Source organism: Danio rerio, chromosome 7 (assembly GCF_052040795.2).
Source record: "Danio rerio strain M-AB ecotype USA chromosome 7, GRCz13ab, whole genome shotgun sequence".
Classification (NCBI taxonomy): domain Eukaryota; kingdom Metazoa; phylum Chordata; class Actinopteri; order Cypriniformes; family Danionidae; genus Danio; species Danio rerio.
This window is the reverse complement of record NC_141027.1, coordinates 3,331,838-3,346,306: the sequence shown is the minus strand read 5'-3', so window position 1 is coordinate 3,346,306 and position 14,469 is coordinate 3,331,838. Positions and strand designations below refer to the sequence as shown.

Genomic DNA, 14,469 nt, shown 5'->3' with positions numbered 1-14,469 from the left:
AAGGTGCCCACTCATGTGGCGAGACCTGCTGTGCTACAGGCCTGTCACCCGCCCCCATTTCAGTCGTCGGACCAAGTGAAGTTAAACTTACTCTGCCCAGTTAGGGCTCTGAATACATATGTTAACCGGGTTATCAACTGGAGAAAGAGTGAACAGTTACTGGTCTGCTTCGGACCCTCAAAGAGGGGGAGTCTGGCGAATAAACAGACAATACGTAATTAGATAGTTGAGACTATCTCAATTTCCTATCAGGCTGCTGGACGTCCCGCACCTAAATTTGTTAAGGCCCACTCCACAAGGGCTGTAGAGGCCTCCAAAGCTTCTATTTCGGGCTCAGCCCTTCCTGACATTTGTTTGGCGGCAGGATGGTCGACTCCACATACATTTGTGTCTCACTATCAACTCGATGTAGACCCCTCACCAGGGTCCTCTATTCTCACTGCGTAGTGTGCGTTCACAGTCAGCAGTGAGTCTGGCCTAGTGGGTATTGCGTTCCCCTAGCGTTCTGGTTAGACACAGTGTTCAAGTTCCCTAGACGGGGAACGTCTCGGGTTACGTATGTAACCATAGTTCCCCGAGAGGGAACGAGACACTGCGTATTCCGCCATACTCTCTTCTGCCTGTTACTTCTTTCAAGCAAATTTGAAGTTGATACTAAATGCACAGTACAGGCTTTTATACTCTCTGGTCTGACGACACCTGCTTAATTACATTAGATTGATTTCACATGTGCTTCAAGACGCGTATAAAAGAGGTATTTCCCCTAGCGTTCTGGTTAGACGCAGTGTTCCCAGTTAGACGCATAGTTCCCTCTCAGGGAACTATGGTTACAAACGTAACCCGAGATGTTTTCCGATTCAGATTTAATATACTTTAGATGTGATATATCTATATCGGGTGGTGTTATATGCTTGTATTTTGCATATATTAATGACTATTTGAATGTGTTTTTGTGAGCAGCATTACTGGAGTAAACATCATGAGTCTCAGGAGAATGAAATCTGCTTTATTCATTTAAGGCTGAAGTGAAATTTTTGTATAAAATCCTGTGAGAAACTGAAGATAACAGAACATCAGCTGAAATAAACTGATCTACAGCCTGTATTTTTGTCTTCTAACTGTTTTCTTCTTTCCATTATGAGTCAAAATAAACTAGAAATAATATGAATAAATGTAAAAATGACATCTGATTGTTGATTTATTTGGCTCAGATTTAGGAAGTGAAAGTTTCTAAAGTGATAGTTTTTATTGTAGCGCCTCCTGTTGGTGAGTTTACCAAAAAAAAAAAGAAGCATTTGTTTCTTCCAAAAACTATATATGTAACACAAGTAACACAATTAAACTGACTTTAGTAACTGTATTCAAATTACACAAAATTAAAATGCAATTTGTTACTTTACTGCTGTCCCAAAAATGTATTTATAATACAGTAGCCCGATACTATGGAACACATTACACCATCTCTGGTTATAAGGTTATTTAAATAACCTTTTTTGTAAACTAATTAAAAAGATCAGTCAGTATTAGTATACAACAGTACAGAAACTGCATACACAAAATTATCAGATATACTGTTTCCCATCAACCAAACATTGATCTTCAATCCCTCCAAGAATCTATTTATACTTTGTGCTGGATCGCCTTTATTTAATTATCCCAATTAAACAAAGATTAACCAGGATCGTCCCTTCGCTATATTTCTTAGCTAGAGTTTAGTTAAAGGATCTTTTAATGTTTTTGCAAAAGAATACATTAGATTCATACTTTACCACACAGGGTAACTTGATGGGTTCTGGAAAATGAAGTCAATGTCCACTCCAGTGAAGAAAAGTAATAAAAATACACTTTTACTAATGAAATAAAATCTAGTGTAAAAGTAGAATAAACAAGACAAATAACAGAAACAAAATCCTTACTTTAGTTTAACGACGAAACTAATGGCTGAACTTTCATAGTACGATGCATCGTTTGGGAAAAGAACGATGTAGTGACGAGTCTTTCCCAAAACGCAGTTTCTCTGTCGCAGATCCATTGTTTGAACCATGTTAGTTATAATGTAAATAGAGCGGAGGAACTGCTTCTTTAGAAAAGAACCCATCATTTCTTTGTACAAATGATATTGTTTTACACGCACACGCATTTAAAATAAAATCCAATAATTAATTTGGTAAAAACATGCACTCGCTGTCCATATTAACTGAAATATATGTAAATGCCACTTATAGAGCCTGTGTTTCCTTTATAAATATTATTCAGAATATTCTAAAACAAATCACTTAAGCTAACACGTATTCTAATATATATATATATATCAATCATATGAATAAGTAAATTATGAGGCTATTTATTATAAAATGAAATGTAATATTTATTATATATTAGGAAATGAAAAAAAACCTAATTTAATAATAATATTAATAATACTAATGATGATCATGAGGATGAAGATGATAATTTTTTTTTATTATTATGTATTAGAAATTAAAAAAAGAACATCATTTAATAATATTATTAATAATACTAATGATGATCATGAGAATGATGAGGATAATGATTATTTTTATTATGTATTAGAAATGATCAAAAGTCAAAATTTAACAATAATATTAATTTTGATCATGATTATTATTATTATTATTAAGTATAATTTTGTTTATTTATTTATTTATTTATTTATTTATTTATTTATTTTTGAAAAGTCTACTTTTACAATTTTCCACATGTAAACCACAGCAAAAAGTTCTAACCAACAGGCCCATGTCATACAGTACAGATACTTAATAAATAACCCACTATAAATTAAAAGAATTAACGTATGCTTTTTGTTTTAACAAGCTTTGGAGACGTAACATAAATTTCACTTTTCAATAATAGGTCACCTATAGCTTTTGCTTGAGGTTGTGTTCAAAATGAAATCAATGTTTTCAAAGTGCACTGCGAAGGGAGCACAACTGTAAATGAAGATCGCTAAAACTGAACTTAAAAAATTGCTTGAAGGCAAATTACACCTAAGAGAGATACTTACTTTTAATAATTGCAACTTTGAATGTTAGAATGTTCTAGGGCATAGGGGGGATAAGTGGGAATAGGACACAGCCATGAACTGTGTTTCAAACTACAGATCCAGACGTGTGGTTGCGACGCAGTTTGCGAATGTTCGTTGGAGTGACGGATTTGGGAAACGGCAAATCAACAAACTATGGTTGTAAAGACGGAACTTGTGACCTTGGCTAACGATGGTTTTGGGAAACGCACCCCAGTATGGCTCAGAGGTAATTCTTCCAAAATCAGGTCATGCACATAGATACACTTCACTCAGTGAGGACTTGAAATATTCAATTATGCTCAGGGATACAAGTACTCATACACCATTTGGGTTTTAACTACTACATCAAAGCATAGTTTATAAATCACTAAAGACCAACTGTATCTGACCACTCAGTCAAGAATTCTAATAGTCTGCAAAACATATAGGTCATGTCTTATCTGAACAAATTTATAGTTGTCCCTAGGTACATTTAAGAACATGAATCAACATACAAACAACTACATGCACATTATTTAGACAGTTTAAGCCATTAAAGTGCTACCCGAGGTACCCACGACTACTGAGGCTCCCAGCTTTAATGCCCAGAGACTGTCATGGCTCTATGGCCAGGGAGTTCCCTGTCCCAGGGACAGAGAGTCTCATGCCTTCAGGGTCAGCTGTACTAGCCGTATGCATTCAGAGGAAAGGAGGTCAGGGGAAGGTAAGAGCAGATGAGGGTCAGAAAAAGGTAACATCTCCCTCCCCCTCTGTTTATTAGTCTTGCGCGCCCTCTTCTGGTCATGTCGTGATCTTAGCTTACACTTGACTGATTCAGATAAAGTTGAGCTCTGAAGTATTGAAATGTTAGAGTATAGGAGAGGTTTGCGTTTAGATCTATACAGCCACTGTCTCTTCATTTGGGTTACAACACACATACACACACACACACATAAATATACAAACACACTTGACGTGCATTCTTAAGCTCATTCATTACTAATGAGTTTTGATATCAGCCATTTCATTGTCAGGGATGCAAACATTTTAAACCCGATGCATGTTAAGATTTCTGTTGGAGAATAAATAATATAAGTGAATAAGTATAACACTTCAAAATCTGAGCAGGGTGGCTCAGTGATTAGCACTGTGGCCTCACAGCAAGAAGGATGCTGGTTTGAGTCCTGGCTAAGCCAGTTGGTGATTCTGTTTGGAGTTTGCATGTTTTCCCCGTGTTGGTGTGGGTTTCCTCCGGGTGCTTCGGTTTCCCCCATAACCCAAACACATGCACTTTAGGGAATTGATTAAATAAATTGTCCATAGTTAATGAGTGTGTGTGTGTGTGTGTGTGTGTGTGTGTGTGTGTGTGTGTGTTCGTGTGTGTGTAAATAAGTGTGAATGGAGTTTTCTTTCACAGAAATGCCAACTGGCCTAGTCAGGACTCGAAGCAGCGACCTTGCTAGATCACTGGTGATCAGAACAATGCCTCAAAAGATAAGGACGAAACACAATGAACACGGTAAATGCAGTGGATTTTGAAGATGCTTTTTGGGAGCGCAGACTAATGTTCAAGACAATTCTGGAGGGAATAATACTAGAAGAATACCAATACTGAAGCACTGTGATGACAGACTAACAGCTGAGGCCTTCTACAATGAGGAAAACAGCATTTCAGTTATTCTTTTATAATGTTGTCGGTCTGCTAGCATTCCAAAAATGTTGTCGCATGAAGTGTATTTTTGTTATCACATGATCTGTCACATGACTTTTTGATTCATATGCAAAATGTACATATAAATAGGTGAATGGAAACAGCTATTGTTGTATGAGTTTTTTTATTTTTGATTGAAGAATACATTTAAAAATGCATTTTGGGGGGTGGGGGGGGGGGCATTAAATAACATTGCAATTACCAGTACACTGACCACCGCAAACCTTATTAAAACCTTAGTAAAGTCATTTCAGTGCTGTCCTGCCATAAATCTTTCACTTTCACTTCATGTCTTTAGAAAACCCTGTTTGTTTGTTTTTTAAGACATGTCTGATCTGGGAGGGACTACAACCAGTTAGACTTGTTAAAGCAGCATTTCTTTTGGTGGATTTTGATCTTCAACCGGACTCTTGACAGAGCAAAGGCTGGTGTGTAAGAATTTATATTTTAAAGCAAAACTTCATTTGTCAGTGATTAATATTTTTGGTCAAGTCAACATGTATTTCTAGAGTTCTTTATGCAATACAGATTTTGTTCAAGAAACAACAGAAGAATAGTCAAATTAATGATGTAATATATAATTAAAGACCTTTTTTTTAAATACAGTGCTACTATTAATGTAAGGCATTGTTTTGCAGACTGGAGAAAGACAGTCAAGTTCTTCTGCTGAGGTCTTGCAGGCTACCATGAGTTCCAGGTGAGTTGGCACTTATGTATCTTCTACTGGATGATAATTTGTTATACAGTGCTCGACAATAATGCTTGTCTGCTTATTTGGGACAAATAAATCTTTGTGACATTGTGAAACATTTACTTGACCAATTGGACAAACAACTTGAAAACAGTGATGTTTTTTTTTTCTTTTTTCTTTTTTAAATGCTGGGTCCAATTAAAAAATTCTAAATGCACTCAGCTGAAAGTCATTTTTTAAATCTTAATACTTGCCATGACAGAACAGTAATACTACACTGAAAAAAAAAAATATTCAAAGTTGATTCCTTGGATTTACTAAATTTTTCTTTGGTTAAGAGGTTGTAAACAATTTAATTGTGTTGAATTTAAACAAACAAATTAAGTTGAACATTAATTATTTTAATTTGTTTGTTTAAATTCAACACAAATAAATTGTTTGCAACAGTTTTGCATGCAACACTTTTTTCAGTTTATATTATAAGCAGCAGAAACAAGTATAACACAGAAATGTCCTGTTAATGTATTATTTGAAGACGCTCTGCTTTTCTGGTTATGTTTTGTGCTTATGCAAACCTATCTGTAGTGACAGATAGCATCATAAAAAAAACAAACAAAAACATGGGTTGACATTTCCTCATGTTGGTTTAAAGTTGTCACACCGGTTTTGTTGTCATTCTGGAATGTATTATGCCAGGGTTGTAAACCTACACTCTTCTCGACTGAAACCTGTGAAAGATTGGTGATGTTTGTCTAAAAGACAAATGAAGTCCTGTGAAAGTCTAATGAAGTCTTCAGAGAAACTAGTGGTTTCCTTTTAGAGACTATTGAAAGTTTTTGAGAGAATAGTTATGTACAGTGAGAGACTAGTGATGTCCTGAGTTGGGGATTTGGGGGGAGGCCTAAATCTGCCACCTGCAGTGGGTGACTACAAATGCTCTGTGAGAGACTAATGATAACCTGATGAAGACTAGAGATGTCCTGAAAGAGACCGGTGATGTCTTCTGTGAGACTATTTATGTCCAGTGAGAAACTAGTGATGTCTTCTAAAATACTAGTGATGTCTTATGGGAGACTAGTGTTGTATGGTTGTCATGTGGTAGACTAGTGATGTCCAAGTGAGAGACAATATGAAGGGGTTTGTTGATCATGTCTTCAGAGAAACTAGTGATGTCCTGAGAGAGACTAACGATGACCTGTTAGAGACTACAGATGTTTTCTGAGAGACTAGTTATGTCTAGTAAGAGAGTAGTGATGTTCTTTCAGAGTTTGGTGATATCCCATGGGAGACTATTAATGTCTTCTTCGAGACTAGTGATGTGTTGTGGGAAATTGGTGATGTCCTTTGAGGGACTAGTGCTGCAAGGTTGTCATGTGGTAGACTAGTGATGCCCAAGTGAAAGACAATATAAAGGGGTTTTGTTAAAGATGTCTTCAGAAAAACCAGTAATATTCTGAGAGAGACTAACAATGACCTGTTAAGAGACTACAGACGTTTTCTGAAAGACTAGTTGTGTCTAGTAAGGGAGTAGTGATGTCTTTTCAGAGATTGGTGATGTCCAGTGGGAGATTATTGATGTCTTTTCCAAGACTAGAGATTTGTTGTGACAAAATAGGGATGTCCTTTAAAAGACTAGTGTTGTGAGGTTGTTATGTGGTAGACTAGTAATGTCCAACTGAGAGACAAAACAAAGGGGTTTTGTTGATGATGTCTTTAGAGAAACTAGTGATGTCCTGAGAGAGACTAACGATGACCTGTTAGACACTAAAGACGTTTTCTGAGAGACTAGTTCAATTCAATTAAATTCAGCTTTATTTGTATAGCGCTTTTACAATGTAGATTGAGTCAAAGCAGCTTCACATAAATGGTCATAGTAACTGGAACAGTGTGGTTCAGTTTTTAGTGTTTAAGTTCAGTTCAGTTCAGTTTAGCTCAGTTCAGTGTGATTTAATCATTACCGAGAGTTCAAACACTGAAGAGCAAATTCCTCGATGCGTAGCTCCACCAATCCTGAACCATGAGAGCCAGTGGCGACAGCGGAGAGGGAAAAATAACTTCACCTGATGGGAGTGAAGAAAAAAAACCTTGAGAGAACCAGACTCAGTTGGGCAAGACCATTTTAATTTCTCCGCTGGCCAAAAGTCTCGTGTAGAGCTTCAGTCGCCGTGGTGGAGGATGGAAGATAGCCTCAACGAAGACTCGTCTGTCCCTGGAGCGTCGCTGGTATCAGACACATGTTCTCAACTCCGCATGACCATCAGCGCAGCAGCAGCTCAGGATACGGCCTGGTCCCGGATATGGAATCCTTGGGATCATCTAGTCGCTGGTCTTGGATCCAATAAGTGACTCCGCATAATCTGAGGACCTCGGGATGAGTATCCCCAGGTGAAAATAGAGAATAAAGAGAATAATTAGCGTAGCTGCTGTTTATAGTGTACATAAACAAGATGCAGAAGCCTGTGTGGAACCCGCTAGGTGATGCATTGAGTGTATGCTTTACTAAACAGATAGGTCTTTAATCTAGTTTTGAACTGGGAGAGTGTGTCTGAGCCTCGGACATTACCAGGAAGGCTATTCCAGAGTGTAGGAGCCATGAAAGAGAAGCCTCGACCTCCTTTACTTGATTTTGCTATTCTAGGTACTACCAGAAGCCCTGAGTTTTGAGATCTTAAAGTTATGTCTAGTAAGAGAGTAGTGATGTCCTTTCAGAGATTAGTGATGTCCAGTGGGAGACGATTGATGTCTTTTCCAAGACTAGAGAAATTGGAGATGTCCTTTGAGAGACTAGTGCTGTGGGGTTGCCATGTGGTAGAATAATGATGTTCACGTAAGAGAGAAAATAAAGGGTTTTTGTTGATGAAGTCTTCAGAGAAACTAGTGATGTCCTGAGAGAAACTAATGATGACCTGTTAGAGACTACATATGTTTTCTGAGAGAGACTAGTTATGTCCAGTAAGAGAGTAGAGATGTTCTTTCAGAGATTGGTGATGTCCAGTGGGAGACAATTGATGTCTTCTGTGAGACTAGTGATGTGTTGTGGGAAAATAGTGATGTCTTTTAAGAGACTAGTGTTGTGCGGTTGTCATGTGGTAGACTAGTGATGTCCGGTGAGAGACTACTGATGTCCTGAGATATACTATTGATACACCAGTGATGTCCAGTGGGTAACTAGAGATGTCCTTTGAGAGACTAGTGCAGGGGTGGCGAACCCTGTTCCTGGAGAGTCACCTTCCTGCAGATTTCAGTTGCTACCCATATCAAACACACCTGCCTGTAAGTATCATGTGGTGTTCAGGTCCTAATTAATTGGTTCAGGTGTGTTTGATATGGGTAGCAACTGAAATCTGCAGGAAGATGGCTCTCCAAGAACAGGGTTGGCCACCTTTGGACTAGTGATATTATAAACAGGTGATGTCCTGAGAGACTGTTTATGTCAAGTGAGAGACTAGTAGGGTTGTCATTTGGTAAACTAGGGATGTCGAAGCAAGAGACAAAATGAGGTGTTTTGTTGATGATGTCTTCAGAGAAACTAGTGATGTCTTGAGAGAGACTAATGATGTCCGTTAGAGCATAGGTCTCAATTCCTGGCAAGTTGTCTTTAACACACTGGTTAGTTGGATTAGCTGTGTTTGATTAGGGTTGGAGCAAAACTGTGCAAAGCTGCAGCTCTCCAGTAATTGATTTTCAGACCTCTGTGTTAGAGACTAATGGTGTTTTCTTAGAGACTAATGATGTGCTGTGAGAAAATAGTGATGCCCTGTCAGAGGCTAGTGATGTGGGGTTGTTATGAGGTAAACTAATGATGTCTAAGTGAGAGCAAATAAAGGTTTTTTGTTGAAGTGCCTTTGTTAATATCTATAATTCTATTAATCAATCATGTTCTCTTGTTTTACATTAAAATATTGTTTTAATATGTTCATCATGCAGATCAACTCTGATTAATCAAGGTCCTCCAAAACGATTCCGTCTACATACAGAGAGGAAAATACTTGATGATAATGGTAAAGTCAGAATATGGAGGTATGGTACAAAAGACGCCAGAAAACAAAACAAAATTATTCTGCTGGTGGGAGAGACCGGTGCTGGAAAGACCACCCTCATCAACTCTTTAGTGAACTACATACTGGGAGTGAAGTTTGAAGATGAAACATGGAATGAAATCACAGAAGAAGAAGGAGGAGATCAAACAGAATCCCAAACCTCTGAAATCACCATGTATGAGGTGTTTCCAGAGGACAGTGCCATTTCTCTCACCATCATTGATACTCCAGGTTATGGAGACACTAGAGGACTGGAGAAAGATCTGGAGGTTGCTGAAAATTTAGCTTATTTGTTTCAGAGCAATGATGGAGTTCGAGAAGTCGATGCTGTGTGTTTTGTGATTAAAGCATCTAATAATCGTCTCTCAGACAGACAACACTACATTATCAGCTCAGTTCTGTCTCTGTTTGGGAAAGACATTGTGAACAACATTGTGTTTTTAATCACACACTCTGATGGTCTTCCTCCTAAAAATGTCCTCGGTGCCATTAATAAAGCTAAAATCCCCTGCAGACGAGACAGAGGTGGCCAACCTGTTCATTTCATATTCAACAATCGTCAAGCTGATGCCCGTCACAATGAGAAGCGCTACATTCGTGCTCAAAGAGACGCCTGGGAAGACTGTATGGAAGAGACAAAGCAGTTCCTTCAATCTTTGAAAGCAAAGAACAGATGTAGTTTAGAGCTGACTTCAGATGTCTTGATTCAACGCATTCAGCTAGAAGCTTCCATCAGCAACTTAAAACTGAGAATTCAAGAAAAAGAGTCGAAGAAGTCTGAAAAAATTCAGATTCAGGAGGCAATGAGAAAAAACAAGGATAGGATTGAAAGAAGCACAAACTTTAGCATTAGATACAAAACGACTATCAAAACAAAGGTGCCCATTGTAAGTGCATCATGGAAGAACAGAAAAGCAACAACCTGCACGGTCTGTGAGGAAAACTGCCATGAGCTTGACTGCTGGTGGGTTTCCAGTCCCAAAAATTGTGAAGTCATGAGAGACGGCTTCTGCACCGTGTGCACAAGGAAGTGCCACTACAGCAAACACGTCAAAGACAACAAGAAATATGTTATTGACACTTCAGACGTTGTGACTAATTATAACGAATTAAAAAAAGGTTATGAAATCCCACAGAATAAGAGGTTTTCAGTTGCAATGGATGATCTTGATAAAGACCTGAAGGAGATTGAAGATCAAAAGTATATGATTGTGTTCAAAGCTTACAAAACCATCAAGCATCTGTCTCAGGTGGCACTAAAACCAGACTCTGCCTTCACCCTCCAGCATCTGGACTTCTTCATCCCCAGAGTGAGGGAGGCTGGGAAAGAAGACTGGGCTCAGGAGCTGGAGGAAATGAGGAGACAAGCAACAGCTGAAGAAGCCAATAAAGACGTTGTGAGTTACCTGAAAGCTGGACTCATAAAACTGTTTCTTGGTGACAAATGAACAAATGCAGACCAGATTAATCAATGAGGATGCAGAACATTGTTCAAGATGAGATGAAATGGAGCAGGGGCTGATTTATATAAGTCAAATTAAGAAAATTATTTTAATCATTTTATCAAATAGTTCAAGTTTTCATTTTAAAGGCAAGCCACTCCGGACTAAACCACTGTTTGTAACACTTTGGGTCACTGGATGGTAGTTTGTAACAAAAAAATAAATGCTGCATCTATGCATGTTGATGTGTTTTTTCTGGTGTTCATTCTGGCCGAAGGCTTCTACATGTTATCTTCAATTGTCTTTCAGTCTTTTTTTAATCAACTTGCACTATACATTATTTTCGGCTGATAATCTAATATTGTATTCTCCACACCAAACTTATTGTTGCATACCTTATATATGCATATAATCCCATCAAACCATCTACATCAAATGTATACAATTCTATGTGTTATATTTTACATATGTAAAAGAAAATAGTAATTGGATTATGCATTTCAACAATTAAACCATGATATTCTCATTCTCTCTTCTGCACATTCCTAACTTCTGCACCCTACTATACATAAACCTAATAAGTGCACACTACAAGAAAGTTCCAAACAACGTTCACACCCCTTCCACCTGTTTTATGAAAAAGTATATATATATTTATATATATATACATACATACATACATACATATATATATATATATATATATATTTTTTTTTTTTTTTTTTTTTTTTTTTTGCATATTATTATTTGTTGTTAAGCCATCAGTGGCTAAAGTGTGCAATAGTACCTGGATGCAGCCTTTATGATGCAAGCTGAGATTGCATCACTCAGCGATGCAATGTCAGACACAATGCACTTAATGGAGTGAGTGACGTCAGAGGTGGGGTTAGGTGAGCGCATTAAAAATCATTGGATGCAGCTGAGATTGCACTGCAATTGAATTGACATGAGAATTCAGGTGCGGCAAGAACAGGTGCACAAGTAAGCAACAACTTAATGTTCTCAAAAGCCTGCTGGCATGCATCAGACCATACAAAATCAGCTTTTGGACTCAACAAGCTAGTCAAGGGATAAACAACAGACGGATAATTATGACAAAAACTCCTGTAATAGCAAGACATTCCTAAAAAGCGACGCAACTCGTGTCTTGTTGTAGGAACAGGAAGCTTAGGGTAGCTGTCACTTTTGCACTAACATGGCAAACTTGACCTTGACCTACTTCTTTGCCCAAATAAACCGCCCTGCTGCTTTACTGTAATGGACTCCTCACTGGCCTTCCCAAAAAGACAGTTAGACAGTTGCAGCTCATCCAGAATGCTGCAGCCAGAATTCTGACTAGAAGCAGAAAATCAGAGCACATCACACCTGTCCTCAGGTCTTTACACTGGCTGCCAGTTACATTCAGAATAGAGTTTAAAGTATTATTACTGGTCTATAAATCACTAAATGGCCTAGGACCTCAATACATTACAGATATGCTGACTGAATACAAACCCAACAGATCACTCAGATGTTTAGGATCTTATAAACTAGAAATTCCAAGAGTTCAGTCAAAGCAGGGTGAATCTGCCTTCAGCCACTATGCCCCTGCTGCTGGAATCAGCTTCCAGAAATGATCAGATGTGCTCCAACATTAGGCACATTCAAATCAAGACTGAAAACACATCTGTTTAGCTGTGCCTTTACTGAATGAGCACTGTGCTGCGTCCAACAGATTGCACTATCATGTTTTTCATTTTCTTTTTCATTCTTTTATAACCTATTTTAACACATTTTAAATTGTTTTTATCTGTTTTTAATCATTTTTATTGTCTGCATTTTATGTCCTAAACTTGTCTTTTTTATTCCTGTTTATGTAAAGCACTTTGAATTGCCACTGTGTATGAAATGTGCTATATAAATAAACTTGCCTCGCCTTGCCAAATAGGTAATTGTTGCTTTCCCAAGTTCACACTTGGCTAAACAAATAGTCAATGAAGTGTCAGATAACCATTTAAAACAGTATGAAGTGCAGACAAATGCTCCTCCCAGTCACAGGAAAAAATTACCAAATCATCGAGGTATGCATTGCAGTTTGGAACACCAGACAATACGATGTTTACGAGGCACTGGAAGGTTGCAGGAGCGTTTCCTAACCCGTAAGCCATTACCTTGTATTGTAGGAAGTTATCTGGTGTAGCGAACGCTGAAATTTGTGCAGCTCGCAGCGTTAATGGTATTTGCCAATATCCCTTGAAAAGATCTAATTTCGTGACAATTTTCGCCGAACCCAAATTTTTAATGCAGACTTCCATTCTGGGCAATGGATACCTATCTGGCACTGTTACGGAATTTACCTTTCGATAATACATTTCTAAGAAATGTATCTACACAGTACATTGTAAGCATGCACAATAGTCAACTCATTCTACAAAATGTGTGGAAACATTGAACAGAAGCAAGCAAGATATTAGCATTTCCTTGACATTATCCAATGCCATATTCAAATACACATTGTAAACTTTGTCACAGGAGCACTGCTGGTTGCTGAAGCCATAAAAATCAAATGAGGAGAGATAATCATGTTGTTTCTGTTAACATTAAGCAGGTCTGGATATTTTTAAATGTATTCTAGTTGAATGATACTTGTGTACCTTCATATGCGCCAGACACTTTCTCATCCACACTTCATGTTTCAGGAAAAACATCTTCCAATTCTGAGTGTGCTCCACACAGGTGAGTGGGCTTGACAAACCACCTGTAGGACAAACTCCTCTTCTTATGCTTAGAGGGGGAAAAGGACTTGTCATCTTAGCATTTCTATACTGCAGCTCTTTGATGAATTTAACTGCTTCTTTTATCCTCACTTGTAAAGTACTTTGGATAAAAGCATCCTCATCCAGCTTGAGCTCCTCCTACATATGTAAAGTTATTTAGATGTATGGAAACTCACAATAAAAGTGCAATGTAAATGTGCATTACTTCCAAATGTTTTTTTATTTATATATATATATATATATATATATATATATATATATATATATATATATATATATATATATATATATATATATATATGTACAAGTATTTATTTTTTCATCACTGACCCCATCCTACCCTAACACACAATCACTTAAGTTTGTTGTTTAGTTTCGCATATATGCAATTTTTATGGAAACACTTGACAGGCTCGTTCAAATAATATTTGTAATATTTGATGGAATATGGCAAGCTACTGCCCTTTAAATACAACCCTATTTAGAAAAAAAGTTGGGACAATGCAAATTAATACTTTGACTTGTATTTTATTCCAGACAATACAACAAACATTATTTAGGCCCAATCCCAATTCTATCCCTTAGGAAGCCCTTACTATTACCCCTTGTTTTGGTGGGGTAGTGGTAAGGGGAAGGGCTAGTGGTGTAATGGTGTCCCAATTCTCTTTAGATTGAAGGCGTAGAGCTAAGGGCAAGGGCTATACACCCCTACAAACAAAGATTTTTCAGGACCACACTCAAAACCAAGGGGTAAGAAAAATATCCCAGAATACACCAGCCACAGCTGCACCTGGAAGTCAGGAG

At 37.7% G+C, this 14,469-nt stretch overlaps 1 protein-coding gene and 2 long non-coding RNA genes across 5 annotated transcripts in view; all 3 read left to right on the top strand.

Moving 5' to 3' along the window:
- The window catches only part of LOC147842925 (uncharacterized), a 959,952-nt gene that overhangs the window by 871,110 nt on the left and 74,373 nt on the right, over positions 1 to 14,469 (top strand). The window lies entirely within an intron of this gene.
- si:ch211-282j17.13 lies at positions 4,815 to 11,154 on the top strand. Of its 3 annotated transcripts, none has more exons than XM_087260365.1 (3): positions 4,815 to 5,168; positions 5,375 to 5,433; positions 9,355 to 11,154. In XM_087260365.1, exons 2-3 carry the CDS (start codon positions 5,423 to 5,425, stop codon positions 10,913 to 10,915), a joined length of 1,572 nt encoding a protein of 523 aa, XP_087116491.1. In that variant the 5' UTR covers positions 4,815 to 5,168; positions 5,375 to 5,422; the 3' UTR covers positions 10,916 to 11,154. The 3 variants fall into 3 exon arrangements, with proteins under 3 accessions (XP_087116491.1, XP_087116492.1, XP_087116493.1); XM_087260366.1 differs by having other exon boundaries at positions 5,094 to 5,164; XM_087260367.1 differs by lacking the exons at positions 4,815 to 5,168; positions 5,375 to 5,433 and adding an exon at positions 6,808 to 6,856 and having other exon boundaries at positions 9,254 to 11,154.
- LOC147842927 (uncharacterized) lies at positions 5,611 to 8,667 on the top strand. The gene is made up of 3 exons (XR_015495355.1): positions 5,611 to 7,215; positions 8,102 to 8,534; positions 8,589 to 8,667. It is a non-coding gene; the product is annotated as an uncharacterized LOC147842927 (long non-coding RNA).